The 23085-nt window shown below is 50.0% G+C and overlaps 1 protein-coding gene across 1 annotated transcript in view; it reads right to left on the reverse strand.

The window, feature by feature from the left end:
* Positions 1 to 21904, reverse strand: part of SLC6A19 (solute carrier family 6 member 19) — a 43140-nt gene extending 21236 nt beyond the window's left edge. Inside the window, exons 1-3 of the mRNA XM_049861047.1 lie at positions 21703 to 21904; positions 4039 to 4179; positions 2419 to 2556 (exon numbers count right to left, since the gene is read on the reverse strand). Coding sequence (XP_049717004.1) covers positions 2419 to 2556; positions 4039 to 4179; positions 21703 to 21904 — 481 coding nt within the window. The remainder of the gene's footprint in view (positions 1 to 2418; positions 2557 to 4038; positions 4180 to 21702) is intronic.
* Positions 21905 to 23085: the final 1181 nt, after the last annotated feature.

Here is a 23085-nt window from a genome sequence, read left to right on the forward strand (position 1 = left end):
GGATAACGTTGCAAAGAATGGGAATTCCAGAACACTTAATTGCGCTCATGTGGGACCTGTACATAGACCAAGAGGGAGTCATTTGAACAGAACAAGGAGATACTGTGTGGTTTAAAGTCAGGAAAGGTGTGTGTCAGGGTTGTATCTGTTCAACATATTTATTCAATCTGTATGCTGAGCAAATAATCCGAGAAGCTGGGCTATATGAAGAAGAATAAGGCATTAGGATTGGAGGAAGCCTCATAAAAAACCTGCAATTTGCTGATGATACAATCTTGCTTGCTGAAAGTGAAGAGGACTTGAAGCACTTACGGATGAAGATCAAAGACCACAGCCTTCAGTATGGATTGCACCTCAATGCAAAGAAAACAAAAATCCTCACAACTGGATCAATAAGCAACATCACGATAAATGGCGAAAAGATTGATGTTGTCAAGGATTTCATTTTACTTAGATTCAAAATCAATGCTCATGAAAGCAGCAGTCAAGAAATCAAACAATATATTGCATTGGGCATATTTGCTGGGAAAGACCTCTTTAAAGGGTTGAAAAACAAAGGTGTCAGTTTAAGGACTAAGGTGTGTCTGACTCATGTTTTGGCATTTTTGATTGCCTCATATGCATGTGAAAGATAGGCAGTGAATAGGGAAGATGGAAGAAGAATTGATGCATTTGAATTGTGGTGTTGGAGAAGAATATTCAACATACAGTGGAATCCCAGAAGAACAAACAAATCTGTCCTGGAAGAAGTACAGCCAGAATATTCTTTAGAAGTGAGGATGGCAAGACTTCATCTTACATACTTTGGACAGGTTATCAGCAGAGACCGGTCCCTGGAGAAAGACATCATGTTTGGTAAAGTGGAAGGTCAGCGACAAAGAGGAAGACCCTCGATGAGATGGATTGACACAACGGCTACAACTACGGGCTTAAACATAGCAATGATTGTGAGAATGGTACAGGATCAGGCTGTGTTTCTTTCTGTACCGATTCAAAGGCACCTAACAACAACACATGTTTGATTTCAAGACAACTTCAGGGGATATTTTTGGTTTAAAGTTTAAAGATGATCTCAGGGCAATGGTTTCAGGGTTCATCTAGCCTCCATAGCTCCGGAAAGTCTGCGGTCCATTAGAATGTAAAATTTTGTTGTGCATTTCCCCCAAAGGGGCCAAATTTGGCAACCCTGAGCCTCAGTTAAGTCTTGGAGGGATCTGTGCAGTAAAAAAAAAACCATTATTCACTCTGTGCTTGTGGGATCGGTGGTCACAAAACAGGCCATTCAAATTCTGACACAAACATGTGAAGAGCTGCCACTTCAGCTCAGGTCTAGTGCCCCCTCCCCCCGCCCCTGCGGCAACTAAGGATCTGCCCTCATCCCCACTTTCCTGGGTAAGGGGTCCCAGAAGGGCCAGGATGGTGAGGGGCACAAGCTCCCTGTCTGTGCAAAGAAAGTGGCTCCAGAAGGAAGCAATGGATGGTAGATGATCACATTACCTGCTCTGAGGGCACAGAGCAACACTGTCCACCTGGAGCAGGTATGGATGTCCCCAGAACACCCATACCCAATGTTGGTAGCAAATCTTTACTGCATGAGCCCATGAAGGAGAGGGTTTTGGTGGAACCTGCAGGACCATTGGCCGGGCTTTGCCCCAAGCAGGTGGGCACAGGTATGTGCTGGGGTGGAGGGGGGATCTACCTGGCAGAGAAGTTCCTACCCATTTCCATTTGGAATGACCTCCTTCAAGCCACCATTCCACCTTGAGCTAGGAAGCCCACCTTTTTTTTTTTCCTTGCACTGTAATTTTTTTAAAAAAGCCCTGTTGGCCTTAGAGGTGCCCTGGTCTTTGTCAAAACTGATCTACATCAATCTGAATTAAAAAAAAAAAAAAACTGTTGTTGTTGTGTGCTGTCAAGTCAATCCTGATTCATAGTGACCCTATGGGACAGAGTAGAGCTGCCCCATAGGGTTTCCTAGGCTGAAATCTTTATAGGAGCAAACTGTCGAGTCTCTTCTCCTGTGGAGCAGCTGGTGGGTTCAAACCACTGACCTTTCAGTTAGCAGCTGAGCACTTAATCATTGTACCGCCAGGGCTCCTTAGGGTAACTAGGTCCCTGGGTGGTATGGATGGTTTGTGCTCAACTATTAATCAAAAGGTTGGCAGTTCCAACGTACCCAATGGTGTCACAGAAGAAATATCTGGTGATCTACTTCTGTAAAGATTACAGCTAAGAAAATCCTATGGGACAGTTCTACTCTGCCATATGGGGTGTCTATGAGCCGGAATCAGCTTGATGGCAACGGCTTTGGTTTTGGTTTTATTCATGACAAGTGTTGGTCACGTGTGTTGACATGTGATACCAGTCAGGTGAGGCGGGGTGGGAGGTGCGTGGCAGTTCCCCTGGGCCAGGGCTCACCTGTCCTATTCTCATTGAGAGGGCACTCGCTCCATGGCAGGGGTTCCTGGAAGGAGTTGAAGAAGTACCACATGACCCAGGCGATGATGGTGTTGTAGTAGAGGCCCACCATGAAGGACACGAACATGGAGGCTATGCCTGTGGGAGGAGTGAGGTCAGGTGGACTGCTGCCCCCATATGCTGCCTGCCTGTCCCCTTCTCAGGGTTGTGCGTGTCCCTGACCCTGGGAAGAGGGGCTCCACTCCAGCAAAGGGGGCCAACCACAACAGCAGAATGAGATTGCCTTCTGTTGGGACACACAGGGAGGGAGGGCAATGGGATTTAAGGAACTGCACAGAGCAGACTTTGGGAACCACCCCCAGAGTCACCCCAAGAGCAGCCACACGTGTGGGTGGAGTGGCTTCCACTCCTTTGCAGTTGGGGAAACTGCAGCTTTGAGAACATGGGATGTGATAGGGTTGGGCGGTCACTGTGGCTGTGACATCCAGCCAGAGAAAGAAAGGCAGAGAGAAATAGAGAGAGAGAGATGGAGACAGTGACAGAGAGATAGAGTAACACAGATAGACAGGCACTGAAGACAGAGACAGAAACAGAGACAGAGAGAGACAGAGACAGAGAGAAAGGACACAGACAGAATGGCAGATAGAGACAGAGAGACAAAAAGGAGGCAGAGAGATAGACAGAGGGTGACAGAGAGGTAGAGAGAGCAACAGATATAAACAGAGACAGAGAGAAAGAAAGGACACAGACAGATCGACAGAGAGACAGAGACAGAAACAGAGAGACAGAGAGAGAACCAGAGACAGAAATAGAGACAGAGAGGACAGAAATAAAGTGACAGAGATAGAGACAGAGACAAAGAGACAGAGACAGAGAGAAAGGACACAGAAAGATTGACAAAGAGACAGAGACAGAGAGAGACAGAGACAGTCAGAGAGAGGAGACCTTGAAAACTGAAAAGAAAGGGGTGTTGTGAACTGCCCTGGGTCTGACTGTGGCCTGGGCCTCAGCTGGGAAAGTGGGTAGATACCTTGGCTGGAAGCGAATCCCTTTTTAATGGACTCTGCCTCCCACCTCTGGGGATATTTTCCCACGTCCCCCCCCGCCCCGGTGGTTCTCACCAACCATGTCCTCTTGGGGAGGCCACGTCTGGGGTCCCTTCTGGCTCACCAGTTTTGTAAAAGAGTGACCACGTATGGAGCTGGATCAGTGTGCAGCTGCCCGCTGAGGGAAGCAGAGCAGCCTCCCTCAGAGGCCAGTGCCCTCAGGTGACCTCTATGACCCTTGCTGCATCCTGTCTGGAGGGGAGTGTGGGCACTTGGGTCCCTCTGTGTCGAGACCCCCATGCCCTGGGCCTCTAGAGGACCCTAGGCAGCCTCTGCAGACCAGACTGGCTCCTGGTAGCCTTGGTTACTGGTGACCAGGAGTGGCCCTGGCTGGATACTGCAGCTTATACTCCAGAACATTCTAAAAAGAGTTTTCCAAAGACCTCGGGTCTTGGGTGGGGAGGAGGCACCAACCCTGGGAGTATCCTCTCCCTGGAAACGGACAGGGCAAGGGGCGAGGAGGAAAACCAATGCCTGAGGTCAAGTCCTGAGCCCGGTGGTGGCCCACACACACCTAGGCCCTTCAGTGCTGGATGGATGGAGCTCCAGACGCCCAGACTCCCCTTCCGTAGCCTCTGTCCAATAGCGAACTCCAGGTATAGCAGCGGGATCCCCTCCACCACCAGCAGGATGAGGAACGGGATCATAAATGCTCCTGGAGAGGGAAAAAAGCAAGAGCACAGTCAGGTGTATTTACCATTTCAATACTTCTGCCTTAGCCATCCTTCTATACTCACAAGGTGCCACTCCACATAGAAGATACCATTTATCATGGTGTTGCTCACTGGTCCAGTTTTGAGGATCTTTGTTTTCTTTATGTTGAGGTGTAATCCATCCTGAAGGCTGTGGTCTTTGATCTTCATCTGTAAGTGCTTCAAGTCCTCTTCGCTTTCAGCAAGCAAGGTTGTGTCATCTGCATAACGCAGGTTGTTAATGAGTCTTCCTCCAATCCTGATGCCCTGTCCTTCTTCATGTAGTTCATATAGAAGACAAATACCTTTTTTTTTTTCATGATTATTGCCTTTTATTATCAGTGTCTGTGTAAATCCAATCTTCATTTGTTTTCAAGGGTTGGAAACATTACATTTAAACTTAGATATATTTTAATACATACGTACATAAAAAACACACATCATAAAAAAGGATAGTTGTAAGTGTGGCTTGTCGTAACTCAAATACATAAATCGGGGACTGCCTGTGTATATATTAATTATCTATTATATAGAATATATATAAAAATATAAAATTTTATATTTTTATTTTACAAACCACCTCAACTCTTCAGTGGAACATGACGAGATTTAGCAAGAGATAGTGAAAAGCCCAAGTCCAAGGTCATGGTAGTCCTGGGGGTCATGTTCCTCTGGTCTCAGAGCCACTAAGCTTCCCTCGTGAATCAGGGCCAGATGGAAAAACAGAGCAACATTCTCTAGGTACACAGAGGCCAGATAATCTTTCGGGTATAATCTAGCAAAGATCAGAAGAATTGTGGTTACCAAAGGTCGTTAAAATGCAATCAAGATGCAATCAGTAGCAGAGTGATAAGAATTCAAACACTTTTATTGCTTAGTGTTTATGTAAGTCCTAAATCCTGATGAGTAACTTTCAGAGACTCTTTTGACTTCCTTTTTGGTCTTTTCAAATTTGCCCTTGAATGTTGAGTAGCTAAAGCGAAAGGAAGAAATGCTGAAGTAAAAGAACTGAGCAGAAGATTTCAAAGAGCAGCTCGAGAAGACAAGTAAAGTATTATGATGACATGTGCAAAGACCTGGAGTTAGAAAACCAAAAGGGAAGAACACACTCAGAATATCTCAAGCTGAAAGAACTGAAGAAAAAGTTTAAGCCTTTAGTTGCAATACCGTAGGATTCTACAGGGAAAATATTAAATGACACAAAGTATTAAATATTCAACCATTTCAGGAGGTAGCATATGATCAGGAACTGATGGTACTGAAGGAAGAGGTCCAAGATGGACTGAAGGCACTGGCCAAAAACAAGGCTCCAGGAATTGATGAAATACCAATTGTGATGTTTCAACAAATGGATGCAGTGCTGTAAGTGTTCACTCCTTTATGCCAAGAAATTTGGAAGAAAGCTATCTGGGCAACTGACTGGAAGAGTCAATATTTATGCCCATTCCAAAGAAAGGTGACCCAATCGAATGTGGAAATTATCAAACAATATCATTAATATCACAAGCAAGTGAAATTTTGCTAAAGATATTCAAAATCAGTTGTGGCAGTACATCGACAGGGAACTGCCAGAAATTCAAACTGAATCCAGAAGAGGACATGGAACCAGGAATTTCATTGCTGATGTCAGATGGATCCTGTCTGAAAGCAGAGAATACCAGAAAGATGTTTTCCCGTGTTTTATTGACTATGCAAAGGCATTTGACTGTGTGGATCAAAACAAATTATGGATAACATTGCAAAGAATGGGAATTTCAAAACACTTAGTTGTGCTCATGTGGAACCTGTACATGGATCAAGAGGCAGTTGTTGAACGGAACAAGGGAATACCGTGTGGTTTAAAGTTAGGAAATGTGTGCGTCAGGGTTGTATCCTTCCACCATAACTATTCAATCTGTATGCTGAGCAAATAATCCAAGGAGATGGACTAGATGAAGAAGAATAAGGCATCATGATGGGAGGAAGATTCATTAACAATCTGAAATTTGCAGATTAAACAACCCTGCTTGCTGAACGTGAAGAGAATTTGAGGCACTTACTGAAGAAAATCAGACCACGGCCTTCAGTATGGATTACACCTCAACATAAAGAAAACAAAAATCCTCACAACTGAACCAATGAGCAACATCATGATAAATGGAGAAAAGATTGAAGTTTTCAAGGATTTAATTTTAATTGGATCCATAATCAATGCCCATGGAAACAGCAGTCAAAAAATCACGCGACCCATTGCTTCGGGCAAATCTGCTGCAAAAGACTTCTTTAAAGTATTGAAAAGTAAAGATGTCACCTTGAAGAGTAAGGTGTGCCTGACCCAAGAGGTGGTGTTTTCAATCACCTCATATGCATGTGAAAACTGGGCAATGAATAAGGAAGGTGGAAGAAGAGTTGATGCATTTGAATTATGGCGGTGGCAAAGAATATTGAACATACCATGTACTGCTAAAAGAATGAACAAATCTGTCCTGGAAGAAATACAGCCAGAAAGCTCCTTAGAAGCAAGGATGGCAAGACTATGTCTCACGTACATTGGTCATGTTATCAGAAAGATCAGTCCCTGGAGAAGGACATCATGCTTGGTAGAGGGTCATCAAAAAAGAGGAAGAACCTTGATGAGATGGATTGACACAGAGGCTGCAACAGTGGGCTCAAGCGTAACAAGGATTGTGAGGATGGCATAGAACTGGGCAGTGTTTAGTTCTGTTGTACATAGGGTCGCTGTGAGTTGGAACCGACTCAACGGCATCTAACAACAACAACAAATCCTGATGGGGAATTTGTTAGTTGGGTATTCCCCAGTAGATGTAATTGCTGCCGTGGGACAGCTTTCTTATTATGTGTACTTTCCAATCCCTGACTAATGTGGCCAGGGAAGACCAGTAGCCCTAGGCTTATCATGGTGCTGACTCATGCCACCCATAGACTCCACCCTTATCTGCTGATTTCCTCTTCACCCTGTGTGTCCCTGGACCTGTCCAAACAAGGGATATGGGTGACCTTCAACCTTTGGAATGAGAATAGCAACCCCTTGAGAAGCCAAGCCCTCCAGGTGGCATTGGGCATCTGCCACCATGGACTCTCCCCTCCAACCACACAGGGGGATTCTGAACTATGGGCACTGAGCCCAGAGGAGGTGGCCTGGTGGGTGACTCCATTGACCTGGGAGCTTCTCAACGCAGCACCAGTGGGGGTGCAAGTCTGAGCTCTCAGTCATGATGGGGTTTCTCCAGGGCTCTGCCTCTCCCAGGGGCCCCTAGAGTGGATGAGTCCCTGGGTTACAGGCTCAGCCCTTGTTATGGATTGAATTGTGTTCCCCCAAAATTTCTGTGAACTTGGCTAGGCCATGATTCTCAATATTGTATGATTGTCTGCCATTTTGACAACTGTTGTGATTTTCCTATGTGTTGTAAATCCTGCCTCTATGATGTTAATATGGCAGGATTAGAGGCAGTTATGTTAATGAGGCAGGACTCAATCTACAAGATCAGGTTTTGTCTTAAGTCAATCTCTTCTGAGATATAAAAGATAGAGGCTGGCAGAGAGACATGGGGACCTCATACCACCAAGAAACAACAGCCAGGAGCAGAGCATGTCCTTTGGACCTGGGGTCCCTGCCTGAGAAGCTCCTAGTTCATGGGAAGATTGATGACAAGGACCTTTCCTCAGAGCCGACAGAGAGAAGCCTTCCCTTGGAGCTGGCACCCTAAATTTGGACTTCTAGCCTCCTAGACTGTGAGAGAATAAATTGTCTTTGTTAAAGCCATTCACCTGTAGTATTTCTGTTATAGCAGCACTAGATGACTAAGGCAGCCCTTCTCCCCTCTCTGCTTTCTATCAGAACTCCTGTCACTCCACCCTGCAGGGCTGACCACCTGATACGCCCCTCCAGCCTGACCTCTTCAAAGATGGTGGTGCTCATCCCCAAATGTGCGCCCCATGCACTTCCTTCCCAACTCCCAGCCACTGGCCCCTATCACCTCACCACCTATGTTTCCTTCTCTCTCTCTCACCTTTCAACCTATGTCTCTCTGGGTCATAAGTTTCTACCCCACCTTCTCTCTCTTACCTACTGGGTCTCTCTCTGTCTTTCTCACTTTTTCTTTCTCTCTCTCTCTCTGGAAAGTGTAGCCCCATCCTCATCTCCTCCTTCTTTGCCCCAACACACACTTGTTCTGTTTGTTCTTCTTCCACTAAATCTCTTAAATCTTAACTTCCTTCCCCTTTCCTTATCCTGTCATTTCCTAGACAGGCCCACCATCTCCCCCTACTGGTCTCCTCCTCACACTAAAGCCAGACTCCAAATTCATGTTGTGTTTGTGAAGCCGATTCTGATTCATAGTGACCCTCTAGGACAGAGCAGAACTGCCCCATGTGTTTCCAAGGAGTGGCTGGTGGATTTGAACTGTCCATCTTTTGGCTAGCTGCCGAGCTCTTAACCACTTCACCACCAGGGCTCCTCTAAATCCATAACCGAAAACCAAACCAAACCCAGTGCCTTCGGGTCCATTCCAACTCATAGCGACCTTATAGTGGAATCAAATTTCATGTGTGCATGTGTGTGTGTGTGTGTGTGTGTGAGAGAGAGAGAGAGAGACACCAAAACTAGTGGCTTTCCCTCCCTTGCACTCCTTGTTTAACCCCTTGGTCTCTGCTCTTCGTTTTCTTTCTCCCCCCTCCCTCCACGAGGCCCCTGAATATAGGGGTGAACAAGCGCTCTGGATCGCAGCGGCAGCCCCTCCCTCCCAGACAGGCTGGCCAGTCTCCATACAGGGGTTGACCCCAGAGGTCTGTGGCCTGCCGGCCTCACCCTCTGGCCCCTCTGGGGCTCTAGTGACAGCTTCCCTTAAATTCTAGGGCCTGCTGGTGTGGCTGAGGGAGCTCAGGGCTAAAAGGTCAGGGACCCCAGAGAGAAAAGGGTGTGGGTCGCTGCCAGTGGGATGTTGAACTCACTGTGACAGTGAAAGGAAAAGAGAGAGCAAGGACGCAGGTCCAAGCGAATGAAGACATTCGAGCCAGTTGGCCATGGGTTGGCAAGAAGCTGAGAGCTGCCCAGCCCGAGGCTGCCCAGCCCGAGGCTGCCCACAGCACACACCTCCATCTGTGCCAAGCTGGTCCCTGGCAGCCAGGCTTCAGGCTCACCTCTAAAGATGGCTTCAGCCCTAGCAGAGTTTGCTCAGTGGGTCATGGAACCAGTGAGGGTAGTAAAGTTAAAACGAGAAAATATTGGTCTCTTGGATTTTTTTCCCAGGGGCTTGATTTGAAATTCTCTTGGGCAAAATTACCAAGAAGAAAAACAAATAGATGATGTCCAAATGACCTTTAGCCACCCACTATGCATCATAACAAATTATGGATAACATTGTGAAGAATGGGAATTCCAGAACACTTAATTGTGCTCATGGGGAACCTGTACAGAGACCAAGAAGCAGTCGTTCGAATAGAACAAGGGGATAGTGCATGGTTTAAAGTCAGGAGAGGTGTGCATCAGGGTTGTATTCTTTCACTATCCTTATTCAATCTGTACGCCGAGCAAATAACCCAAGAAACTGGACTATTTGAAGAACAGGGCATCAGAATTGGAGGAAGACTCATTAACAACCTGTGTTATGCAGATGACACAACCTTGCTTGCTGAAAGTGAAGAGGACTTGAAGCACTTACGGATGAAGATCGGACTACAGCCTTCAGTATGGATTACACCTCAACACAAAGAAAACAAAGATCCTCACAACTGGACCAATAAGCAACATCATGATAAATGGAGAAAAGATTGAAGTTGTCAAGGACTTCGTTTTACTTCAATTCGCAATTAACACCCATGGCAAATCTGCTGCAAAAGACCTCTTTAAAGGGTTAAAAAGCAAAGATATCACTTTAAGGACTAAGCCATGGTGTTTTCAATTGCCTCATATCATGTGAAAGCGGGGCAATGAATAAGGAAGATCAAACAAGAATTGATGCTTTTGAATTACAGTGTTGGCGAAGAATGTCGAATATACCATGGACTGCCAGGCGAATAAACAAATCTGTCTTGGAGGAATGCTCACTAGAAGAGAGGATGGTAGGACTTCGTCTCATGTGCTTTAGACATGTTCTCAGGAAGGATCAGTGCCTGGAGAGGGACATCATGAGGGTCGGCGAAAAAGAGGAAGACTCTCCATGAGATGGATTGACGCGGTGGTTGCAACAATGGGCTCAAGCATAAAAACGATCATGAGGATGGCGCAGGACCAGGCAGTGTTTCATTCTGTTGTACGTGGTGTCTCTATGAGTCAGAACCAACTTGATGGGACCTAACAGCAACAGTATGCATTATTCCTGACACTTCCACCCTCCTGTCTGCCTGTCTCTCCATCTCCATTGGGGAACTTCTACTCATTTTTGAAAAGCCCACCTGGGTGTTCACTCTTCTTCAGCCTCCATTGCTGGCCCAGCCCAGGTGTACCCTCTGCTGATGCCCATACACCTGACACCCCTCCCTCGAGCTCCTCCAGGACAAGAGGCCCTTGAACCCCTGTTGTGCAGCAGGTGCTCAGGTGCTCAGCAGATACTCAGGTGGTCAGGCACTCAGGTGTTTAGCAGGTACTCAGGTGTTCAGGAATTCAGGTGCTCAACAGGCACTCAAGTAGTCAGGCGCTCAGGTGCTCAGCGGGTGCTCGGCCAATGAATGGATAGGGAGGATGGACCTGGAGTATGCTCCCCATGTTGCACCCCTGGAGGCAGGGCCCAGCCACCCAGTTGCCATCCCAACTCAGGGCAGTGCCTGGCATGGGGCAGACACTAGCGCAGCTTTGTTCTTTCGAGGAACGAGCAGGTTCTTAAGACCTGGGAGCTTTTCTCTCAAGGAATTCAAGGAATACCAATACCCTTTAACAAGTAAGGCTCTGGGGATATTTTCTTTTTTAACGCTGGCCCCACGGAAACTCTATGGGAGCAGTTCTACTCTGTCCTATAGGGTCGCTATGAGTCGGAATCGACTGGAGGGCAATGAATTTGTTTTTTTTTTTTTTTAAAATTCTCCTGAGCGTGGGGTGGAGATGCGGAGGAGGGAGAGAAGGAAAGGAGAGGGCTGCAAAGTGTAAGCAGCAGAGGAAGCTGTGTGCCTCTTGCCAGATGGGGGCTTGCTGGGTGATTGGACACGGTTCCAAAGGTCCCTGGAGACGTCCATTTCCCCTGAGTAGACACTGTGACTGTTTTGCATTTGCTTTTTAGCACATAGATAAAGGTGAGGTAGGGATGTGATGAAATGGAAAGTCCCCTGCAGGAAGAGAGATGGATGGCACAGAAACATAGCTCTTGGTTTCCTTTCTTTGAGAAATTAAGATAGAAGGAGGAGGAGGAGGACGAAGGGATGGAGGAGAAATAGGAAGAGGAGGAGGAGAAGGACAGAAGAAGTAGACAGAAGGGGAGGAGGGTGGGAGGGGAGGGAGGTACAGCTTCCGAGCACAGGGACTAAGTCTTCCCCTTTCTCTCTCCAGCATACGGTGTGCCTGGCACAGAGCAAATGCTTGGTGACTATTTGCTGAATAAGCAGCGCAGCCACTAGACCTGAGTGCTGTGCAGCCCAGGGCTTGCTGGTAGGTTTGGGGAGGGCCTGGAAGCAGTTGCAATTCCCATGCCAGCTGTCTAGGGGGGAGGGACCATCACGCTCTAGGAAGGGGATAACATGGCCTTCCTCAGGCTCCTCCTGCACGCGCCCCCTCCTGTGTGGATGGTCACCATGAATTGAGAGAACGCAGAGCACTTGTGGACTCACTGAGGGGCAGTGGGCTTTTTAGCGACACAAGAAATGGGGGCAGTTACAGGACGACACACTTGTTGAATCACAGTTTCAGACAAGCGTGGTTGTGAACATCATTTCCCCTGTGTGTGGCTCTCCTGGGCATTAGATGCTCTGTCTTCAGGAAGGTCTCAGCTGTGACAATCCAGTTGTGGGGATGTGGCGAGTGGCTATTCCATGGCTTGCCCTCAGAGCAGAAGTGGGGACTCATGCCTGGGGTGAACAGGGTGGGGGCAAGTCCTAATCCTGACCTGAGTCTTAGGATTTTCTGTCTCTGCTCTTTCGCACACGCACGCTGGCCTTGTCTCAGTGTGCAGAGCTCGACCACTGCCCCTTTGGAGCCAGGTGCCTCGAGATGGGGCTCTTCCATCACATCCTATTTTACAGCTGAGAACACTGAAGCCCAGCACATGCAGTGACGAGCTTGAGGTGGCACAGGCGAGTCGTGCGGGGCCAGGACAGGTCTCAGGCCAAACTCCAGTGCTGCGATGGCCTGAGGGTTTTCTGTGGTGTGGGCGAGGCAGAGCTCGGATGTGAGGTTTGCACAGGTATGCAGGTCCCCTCACAAGGCAGGTGGAGCTGGGAGGGCAAGGGCAGGGAAGGGGTGGACCATGGCCGGGTGTGGCTCCCCCCAAGATCGTGGAGGTGTCTTTGTGGACGTCAAGGATCAAGTGTACATTGGAGAGGTGGCTGGCTTAATTTGTAGCTTCAATGGCAGGTGGCCTGTTTGCACCCTATCTGAGGGCGGGGCACCAAGGAGCCGCAGTGCCCAAATTTGAGCCTGAAAGAGCCCAGGAGACTAGAGGGGAAGAGCAGGTGGGGCCACCCCACTGTGTGCTGAGGGTGGTAGCCAGGTCAGGACTGTGATGGACTTGCGTGTATAGGTGGTCCTTAGTGTTCTCTCGCATGGCATCAGGATACTTAGATAAAAACAGAGTTCAAGGTGGGCGGGTGGGAAGAGCACTGTCTCTGAGATAAGGCCTGCTCAGGCCTGGCACGTAAGCCACTCCAGACACGCTATTTTAAAACAACCTGTCTGTGTATCATGGTCCCTGGGCGGTGCAAACGGTTTACACTTGACTGCTAACCCGAAGGTTGGTGCGGCTCCAACCCACCTGGTAATATACTTCTGTAAAGATTACAGCCAAGAAAACCCTATGGACCAGTTGTATTCTGTAACAAGTAGGGCTGTCCTGAGTCGGAATTGACTTGACAGCAATGGGTCTATTTTGGTCTGGTTTGGTTTTGCATTTGAATTATGGTATTGATGAAGAATATTGAACATACCACAGACTTCCAGAAGAACGAGCAAAACTGTCTTGGAAGAAGTACAACCAGAATGCTCCTTAGAAGCAAGGATGGCAAGACTTTGTCTCACTTACTTTGGACATGTTATCAGAAGGGTCCAGTCCCTAGAGAAGGGCATTATGCTAGGTAAAGTAGAGAGGGCCAGTGAAAAAGAGGAAGACCCTCAACAAGATGGATTGACAGAGTGGCTGCAACAACGAGCTCAAGCATAACAATGATTGTGAGGAAGGTGCAGGACCGGAAGTGTTCTGTTCTGTTATCCATACGGTCGCTATAAGTAGGAACCAACTCGACGGTACCTAACAACAATAACGCATTTGGAGTCCCGGGGTGGCACAAAAGGTTAATGGCACAGCTGCTAACCAAAAGGTTGGAGGTTTAAGTTCATCCAGAAGTGCCTTGGAAGAAAGGCCTGGCAACCTACTTCCCAAAAATCAGTCATTGAAAACCTTGTGGAACACAGTTCTACTGTGACACACATGGGGTCGCCATGAGTCAGAGCTGACTCCCTGGAAACCGTTATTTTTTTATGTGTGCGTTTTCATTTTGCAGCTTGCTCACACCCTGCAGGGTTGGGGGAGGGGGATAGGGCACCTCGCATTTTCCTTGATCGTGGGAACCAACCCCAGGAAGCACACGCCATCTGCCCAGGTTGGCAACTGGCTGAGCTAGAATTAGAACCTCTACTTCCAGTTCCAAGTTCAAGTCTCTTTCCTTGAACCTCCTGTGGGGGCCACTCCAAGGGCTCCATTAAAGAGACAGCCTAACTCCTCTCCAGAGGTGTGGCCAGGGTGGCAGGGGCCTGGAGAGGTGCAGCCCCCGGATTCACTCATTTGAGGCCCTTCAGCTGGGACGTGGCTTCCGGCAAAGTGTCTTAGCAAGTGTCCGAAGACTGTCTTCCAGAAGGGCACATCTCCTTGCTCTCTGCTGCAGGGGCCACAGGAAAATGGTCCAGTGCAAAGTCTGCAGCTGCGAAACCTTCCACCACGAGACATCCGCAGATGCTGGAGGTCAGCAGCTGCACTGGCCTTGTGAATTGAACACTCCGACACTCTGGTTCCCAGGCTCTGAGCTGCACCGTGTCCTGGCCACAGATCGTCCAGATGCTTGAATCTCTCACATCAGATTTCCACCGAAGCCTGGATCTCAGGACTCTTGCGGCAAGACTGAAATAACTGCTTAAGTGGGCAGGAGGGACAAAGTCATGTTGGGAAGCATGCAGAATACAGAAATAAATAGGAAGGCGGAGAGTTGAATCACAATTCCTGAGGGCTGGAGGGCGGTGTGCTGTTTGGTCAAGAAATAGAAGCTGCTCTTTAAAGACAAGCAGAGCCCTAGGAGTGGGCACGAGGAGGGGGGTGGCGGGGTGCGAATGGAGGAGAATCCATGTGCGGCCCTCTGCCGGAAGGACAAGGGCAGGGTGCAGGGCTTGGAGAAGTGATAGATAGTGAAGACAGAGGGAGGAATTCTCACACCAAAGGGGTGGCCCAGCTAACTCTCATTTGCAATCCCTTTTCCTCTACCCACACTCCCCCAGAAAAAACACAATACTATGTATCTATTTTTAAAACCCAAGTGAATGAAAAAAAACAGCAGTACTTTAATATTACCGCTACAATGGCACCTACATCACTAGGGTAGGTGTGCTTGCTCTGGGTTAGGAAAAAAAAATTTGCCATTGAGGCGATTCTGATTCATACAGACCCTGTAGAAGAGAGTAGAGCTGCTCCACAGTGTTTCCAAGAAGCGGATGATGGATTCAAACTGCTGACCTTTTGGTTAGCAGCCAAGCTCTTAACCACTGCTCTACCAAGGCTGCTAGGATGCTCAATAATTTATTGCATCAATTTCTTCTTGTAGTGTGGTTGTAAGAATGAATCAGCTCGAAATACAAACTGCTCACTCAATAATGAGCAGTTTGTAATTTGCGAAGGCAAACCCACACAAGTTAATGGAAACATCACTTATCATGGAACAAGCAGAATTATGTTTCACCCTAGCTGATGCCAGTTGAAGGGCACTGCCTCACCTGGGAAGTGTGCCCACTTGTGTTTCCCAGTGCCTACTTCCTGATCTGTTGTCGTTGTTAGGTGCCATCGAGTCGATTCCGACTCATAGCAACCCCACGCACAACAGAAAGAAACACTGCCTGGTCCTGTGCCATCCTTATAATTGTTATGCTTGAGCCCATTGATGCAGCCACTGTGTCAATCCATCTTGTTGAGGGTCTTCCTCTTTTTTGCTGACTCTCTACTTTACCAAACATGATGTCCTTCTCCAGGGACTGATCCCCCCTGACAACATGTCCAAAGTATGTGAGACGAAGTCTTGCCATCCCTGCTTCTAGGGGGCATTCTGGTTGTACTTCTTCCAAGACAGATTTGTTCATTCTTCTGGAAGTCTGTGGTATGTTCAATATTCTTCGTCCACGCCATAATTCCAAGACATCAGTTCTTCTTCGGTCTTCCTTAATCACTGTCCAGCTTTTAAATGCATATGAGGTGATTGAAAACACCATGGCTGGGGTCAGGCGCACCTTAGTCTTCAAGGTGACATATTTGCTTTTCAACACTTTAAAGAGGTCTTTTGCAGCAGGTTTGTCTAATGCAATGTGTTTTTTGATTTCTCAACTGCTGCTTCCACGGGTGTTGATTGTGGATCCAAGTAAAAAGAAATCCTTGACAGCTTCAAACTCTTCTTCATTTATCATAATGTTGCTTATTGTTCTAGTTGTGAGGATTTTTTTTCTTTATGTTGGCATGTTATTCATACTGAATGAAGGCTGTGGTCTCTGATCTTCAACAGTAAGTGCTTCAAGTCCTCTTCACTTTCAGCAAGCAAGGTTGTGTCACTTGCATAACCCAGGTTGTTAATGAGTCTTCCTCCGATCCTGATGCCCCGTTCTTCTTCATATAGTCCAGCTTCTCGGGTTATTTGCTCAGCATACGGATTGAATAGGTATGGTGAAAGGATACGACCCTGACGCACACCTTTCCTGACTTTGAAACAGACAGTATGCCCTTGTTCTGTTCTAATGACTGCCTCTTGATCTATGCACAGGTTCCTCATGAGCACAATTAAGTGCAGTGTTATCCACACAGTCGAATGTTTTGATCCACACAGTCGAATGCCTTTGCATAGCTAACAAAACACATGTAGATATCTTTCTGGTATTCTCTGCTTTCACCCAGGGTCCATCTGACATCAGCAATGATATCCCTGGTTTCATGTCCTCTTCTGAATCTGGCTTGAATTTCTTGCAGTTCCCTGTGGATATACTGCTGCAGTCACTTTTGAATGCTCTTCAGCAAAATTTTACTTACATATGATATTAATGATGTTGTTTGATAATTTCTGGATCTCAGAAGTACAGAGCTACAGTTAAGGGATGTGCCAATGAACCCATCAGACAAACCCCGAACATGGAACATTCTAGGTGATGTGATCTCTTAAAAATGTTAATGCCATGCAACAAAAAGGGGGGAAGATCTTTTCTAGCCTAAAAGGAACTTAGACAAGTGTCATATGTGAACCTTAATTTGATTTAAGTTATTTAAAAAATCTCCTATAAAGATAATTTAACAATTGAGTTTTCTATGCTATTAGGGATTTATTGTAAATTTCATCAAACCATTCTTATAAAAATAGCTTTGTGCTTATTTTCTGTAGCAATAGATCAAAGCATTTGGTGCCTGATGGCTATAATTTGGTTTGAAATGGGTCAGCCATTCGTGTGTGTGCACGTGTGCGTATGTACACGTGTACACTCACGATAAATAGGGCACAATGGTAATAACTATTTCATCTAAGTGAATGCTTTGCAATCTTATTTCTACTTTCTTGTATTTTAATTTTCTCATAACCTAAAGTTAAGGATAAAGTAAATGATGATTTAATTATTTTTTAGAAGACCCCCAAATTATCCTGAAGATAACTGGAGGCAAATTAAGTTTTTAGCAAATGAGGATTGGTAGTCAGGGTTGGGCATCCTTAAGGAGGTTCCAATCTGTTACTTTCTCTTCAGGTTGCAAAAACATCCTCTCGTCTTAAGGGCCACTGCATGTTTTCCTATAGGTGGGGCTGCAGGGTGATGTCTGTGGGTGTCTTAGTCATCTAGTGCTACTGTAACAGGAAGACCACAAGTGGATGGCTTTAACAAAGAGAAATTTGTTTTCTCACAATCTAGTAGGCTACAAGTCCAAATTCAGAGCTTCATCTCCAGGAAAAGTCTTTCTCTGTCTGCTCTGGAGGAAGGTCCTTGTCATCAGTCTTCTCTGGACTAGAAACTTCACGCAGGAACCCCAGGTCCAAAGGATGAGCTCTGCTCTGGGTGCTTCTTTCTTGGTGGTATTAGATCCCCAACTCTCTGCTTGCCTCCCTGTCCTTTTATCTCTTGTGAGATAAAAGGTGGTGCAGGTCACAGTCCAGGGAAACTCCCTTTACATTGGATCAGGGATGTGACCTTAGTAAGGGTGTTACATCCCACCCTAATCCTCTTTAATATAAAACTACAATCACAAAATGGAGCACAATGATGCAATACTGGGAATCATGGCCTAACCAAGCTGACAAATATTTTTGGGGGACATAATTCAATCCATGACATGGGGGAGGGGCTACTGGGGACGGAAGAGGTCACTGTTGTTTTCATCGACTGGCGGAGTGGGGGGCATGGGGAGAACCTAAAGCCCCCGCCAGCCCTGTACTGCCCCACCCAAAGGTGCTCTCATGAGGGCAGTGCCCAGCTGTCCACATTGCCATGTCCTTAGAAGGAGCCTCCCAGGCTTGACAGGACTAGACAGTCACCTCTGACCCGGGATCAGGTCCCTGCGGTGAGGGATGATGGCAGGTCCTGGGAGGGCGCTCACAGAGGCCCCTCATTTTCAGTGAAGGGAGCTCCTAGTGCACAGGGAACAGGAGAAGTGTGCAGGGTGGCTGCCTGGACTGAGCAGAAGCCGAGCCATCTCGAGGGTAGAGACGGAGGAGAAAAGAGAGGGAAGGCACCTCACCAAGGACAGGGCATCTGGGGCTGGGACATGCTGGACTCCATGAGCCAGACAGATGGAATGGGGACCCTGAGCAGGGCTGACGAAATGGGGACCCTGAGCAGGGCTGACGAAATGGAGGCCCTGAGCTGGGCTGATGGAATGGGGACCCTGAGCCAGGCTGACAGAGCTGGGAACCCTAAGCCAGGTTGGTGGAGCTGGGACTCCTAAGCCAGGCCAACTGACTGGGAACCCTGAACCAGGCTGGTGGAGGAGGATTCTGAGCCAGGCTGGCAGAGGGTGACCGCTGAGTTGGGATGGCGGAGGGTCACTCTGAGCAAGGCTGGTAGAGGGGGACCCCTCAGCCTGTCTGGCAGAGATGGAACCCCTGAGCCAGGCTGGCAGAGGGTGACTATGAGCTGGGCTGGCAAAGGGGGTGCCTGAGCTGGGTTGGTGGACAGGGACCCCTAAGCTGGGCTGGTGGAGCTAGGATCCTTGAGTCAGCTGGTAGAGGGGGTCCCTGAGCCAGGCTGGGGGAGGGGGACCCTGAGCTGGGCTGGTGGAGCTAGGACCCTGAGTCAGGCTGGCAGAAGGGGGCCCTGAGCCAGGGTGGTGGAGGGGCACCCCTGAACCAGGCTGGTGAAGTGGGACAAGGAGGTCTGGACTGAGCCTGAGCAGAGGCGTCTATGTGTAGAACTGGGGTCTGCTGGATATCTGGGTGACCTCAGCCTGGTGTGGGTGGCCTGGGACACAGGTAGGAAACACCATCTCTCTAGGTGTTAGAAGCTGCCAGGGGCTCTGCCTGGGAGACAATCCTGGGACCCCGGAAGGAAAAGCCAGGTCCCCAGAAGGAGATCGCCAAGGATCCCACAAGTGGCGCACTAGGGGCCTTCGATCTGCCTCCTCGCCAGGCCCACACCCCAGGGAGGGTCGCTGGGCACCCCAGCCTGGTGGGGCTGAGTGTGGGGTGCTCTGGCCACATTCCTGTAATTTGTGGGGGCCCTTGGAAAAGGCCAAAGGCATTTCTGAGCTTGGGGTGCAGAGGGAGCTGGGTTGTGCACACTGTGGAGTCACTCTGAGAACAATTTCTGCCTGCTGGGTCTTCTCGGATTCTCAGACACCCTCTCTGATGACAGTTTCTTCCCAGGTGTCCTGTGGAGCTGACACCTGGTGTGCAGGGACAGGAGAGATGGCCCCACTGGGAGACATCGGTGCCCACAGCCAGCAGCCCCTGGAAGAAGTGCAGAAGCCTGTGTCTGTGCTGGCAGCACGGGGCAGGTTGAGTGTGGCTGGGGGTCGGCGATGCTCTGTGGTGGGCAGTGAGAACCCAGCGTGGGCCCAGCCTCAACACCCCTCTTGGATGGAGTGAGAGCAAGGATGGTCTCCTCTGAGGTGTCTGGAGGCAACATTTCAATGCTGCCACCCAGAAGGCACATTTGTACCCCAAAAGCCCTGCATCTCCCATGGATGAATTCTTCCTAAGGCAAGGTGCCTCCCGACCTGCAGAGCTAGGCTGCAGGTCCCTGAGGGCCTGTTCTCTTTAGCCTTCTTGAAATCAGAAGAATTTAAATGAAAATCGCTCCTGGGCATCAGCCCTTCTCTCTTGGGTGGAGAGGGCGAGGAGAATAAGCATATGCCTCCATTCACAAAGCAGGTCCTCCTCTTCAGCGTGAGCCCCCTCGCTGCCTCCCAGAAACTCTGCAGCCCTCCAAGGGAACCTGTGGTGCAGCAGAACCGGATATGGCCCTCCTCCACCCGCTGCGGGAGGAATTCTCTGGGCTGTTCCCTCTGCTCAGCTTCTAATTAGAACTATGTGGATGCTGTGTGCGGGGTGGCCAGGGACCCCCACAGGGTTAGGTTTTCCGTCACAGAAAATTCCAGTAAGAAGGGGCAGGCAGGTGCCAGCTGCTGTGAAGGGGGACGGTAAGGCATAAAATCTCTCACCAGGGAGAACCACAAGGTGAGACGTGGAGGCTTCCAGCTGGCTCTGCAGCTCTGAGCTGACCAGTGGGTCCCTGAGGGTCCACACAGGTTCATAACATGCAGGCTCTGGGGGCCCTCCCTGCCCCCCGCCTCCGGCACCACCGTGGAGACGGAGCCCAGGTGGCCAGTGTCCCTCTGTCTGTCTGAACAGGCATTTATAAAGCATGCATCCTGGACACTCCAACTCTCACCTCCTTGATAGCCCAGGAGGGTAGAGGTGTGGTTACCCAGGGACAGCACTGTCAGCTCTTCTTTAGGGCACTTTTACATCACAAAGCCCATGTTCTTCAACATTAGAAAGACAAGTGACTCCTATTAAATCACGTGGCTACAGAGCACGTGTCACTCAAAAAGAGATGATTGAAAGCCGCAAGCCCTTCCACCATGAATGCACTGAGCAGCGAGCGAGCCCTAAGCCAGGAGCTCACTGGCCAAGGCAACCTCAGGTCGACTTGGGACATGCACTTTGAGTTTCCTCTGATGGCCCCAGGCCTCAGCCACAGCCATAGCCGACTTCCTTGGCTCCCAGGCCAGGGCTCTCAGAGGCCTCTGGAGGTGGCCCTCAGGGGCTGGGTGGTACACCGGTCCAGCAGAGGGGGCTGTGGTCACCAGCCCCTGCCTGGCGGCTCCCACTCTACGGGATGGACACGCCATCACCCACGGAGGGCTCAGTGGCACCCAGTCAAGGTGGACGCAGGGAGGGCTGGCCGGTACTTGTCGCAGTGCCTTCTTATGCTCAGAGGAGGGGGCCCCATCCAGAGGAAGACTCTCTGTTCTGCCCTACTCCCAGGTCAGATTCGTTCTCGGGGAGACTCTCGGCACAGGGCCAGGACTTCTGAGTCCTAGAGGGTGGGTGCCTCTCTGGAGCCTGAGCCTCCCAAACAAATGACCAGGACACCAGGAGTGTGTACAGATGTTGGGCACCCCCACCCACACAAATGACCGAGGCACCATGAGTGTGTGCAGATGTCAGCAGTCCTCGCCCTCTGGCCCAGCCCCTGTGCCATCTACACTCCCACTCTCGCCCACGGCGGGTCGAGGAGAAGCTGGCAGCAGTGCTCTGTGCAGTGTGTGCCTGTCCTGCTCACCGCCGCTGTCTGGGTGGCCTTCGCACGTCCCTGCCCCTCTGGATATCCTCTCTCCATCTGTGGATAGGGTGGGAGCCCAGTGGGGACCTAGGTGTGAACCTATTGTTTATGCCCAGGGGCACTGCAGCACGCCAGCCTGCCCTCCCTTGGCCCTGCTATGGACCTGCCCCTCTCACCCTGTGGACCCCAGGGTCTGCCCTGCCGTGGGCTGTGCCCCCCTTGCCCTGTGGACTCTGAGGTCTGCCCTCCCCTGCCCTGCCTGGGCCTGCCTGCCCGCCCCGTGGCCCAGGGGCCCTACCTCCTCTGTGGCCTGCCCGCCCGCCCAGTGGCCCCCGGGTCCTACCTCCTCCGTGGCTCTGGCAGAGGTAGGGGAAGCGCCACACGTTGCCGAGGCCCACACAGAAGCCCACGCAGGTGAGCATGTACTGTGCCTTGTTGTCCCACTTGGGCCGGGATGAGGCCTCTTTGGCCTCGATGGTCTCCAGCTCAGCCAAGGATGGGATCCGGTCCTCCAGGCCCGGGTTGGGCAGCACGAGCCTCACCATGGTGGTCTCTGGCTGGCTGACAGTGCAGGCTGGGCAGCAGTGAGAGAGGGCAAGTGGCTGCCGCCTGGCTCCCTGGCCCTTTATAGAGAACCTTTGGCACCTCACACCAGCACCTGGGCCGAAAGAAAGCGTCAGCAAATCTGTAGGGGTGAGTCTGCAGGACTGTTTATGCCTTATCTGCAAGGCGCCCACGCCCACCCATGGGGCCAGGGAGCCGCCTGCTGACGTGAAAGGCCACTAGCAGGAAACGCGGCCCCTCCCTGTCTGGATGCACTCACAGGTGTGCAGCCCCCTCTCCACCCTTTAGGCCACAGGGGGCTGCTGCAGTCGCAGGAGAGAGATCAAGGCAAACAGACCATATCTATTGGCCCTGTGGCATGCCAGTTTGTAGTCTGCAAGGCCAGGCTCAGCAGGACGCTGACTCCACCACCAGCCCCAGCCCCTTGGAGCCTCCACTACTGCCCCACACACACCCCCACCTGCCCAGAGGAGGAGGCTGTGGCGGGTGGGTTGGGTGGGGAGACGCCCCCTTCTCATTTCCAGACCAAGGAGAGGATAGGAGCCCTGACCCCGGGAGCAGCCCCTGCCTGATCACAGAGAACCGGCTCTGCATAGGCCCTCCTTGCCTGAGTATTGGGCTCCAAAGAGCTCCTCGAACAGCTCTGAACTCCACCAGTGTCCAGGGTCACCCAGGGCCACTTCGGATCCCGCCTGAAAGCACCCCAAGTGGGACCCCAGGCTGGGCCTACAGCACCCTGGTTCATTATAGGGATACAGACCGTCCCCATTGGCTTTTCCTGGAGCACCGGACACTGTCCTGGGACTCCTTGGGACCTGCTGCCTCTCGGGGCGACCCTGGGTGACTGAGAACCGTGATGGGGCTGCCCTGAGCTGGGCACTGGGACACACGATGGGATATGGGGATCCTGACCCCACCAAGTAGAGAGGACAGCCAGGTAGACACACAGGAAGTCAGCTGCCAAAAAGCCCTCTTCTACAGCGCTGACCAGGGATGCCAGGGAGAGCCCAGAAGCAGAGAGAGCTTTCATGCACTGAGGTTTTGGTGCAGTGGGTGGGATGGGGGTCCCCATCTATCTGGCCTCTGTGCCATCTGTCCCAGCTGCCCTCACATCTCCCACATGATCAGCCTACTGCCTGGCAAGACCGCACGCCTACATTAC

Source organism: Elephas maximus, chromosome 2, assembly GCF_024166365.1.
Source record: "Elephas maximus indicus isolate mEleMax1 chromosome 2, mEleMax1 primary haplotype, whole genome shotgun sequence".
NCBI classification, from domain to species: Eukaryota; Metazoa; Chordata; class Mammalia; order Proboscidea; family Elephantidae; genus Elephas; species Elephas maximus.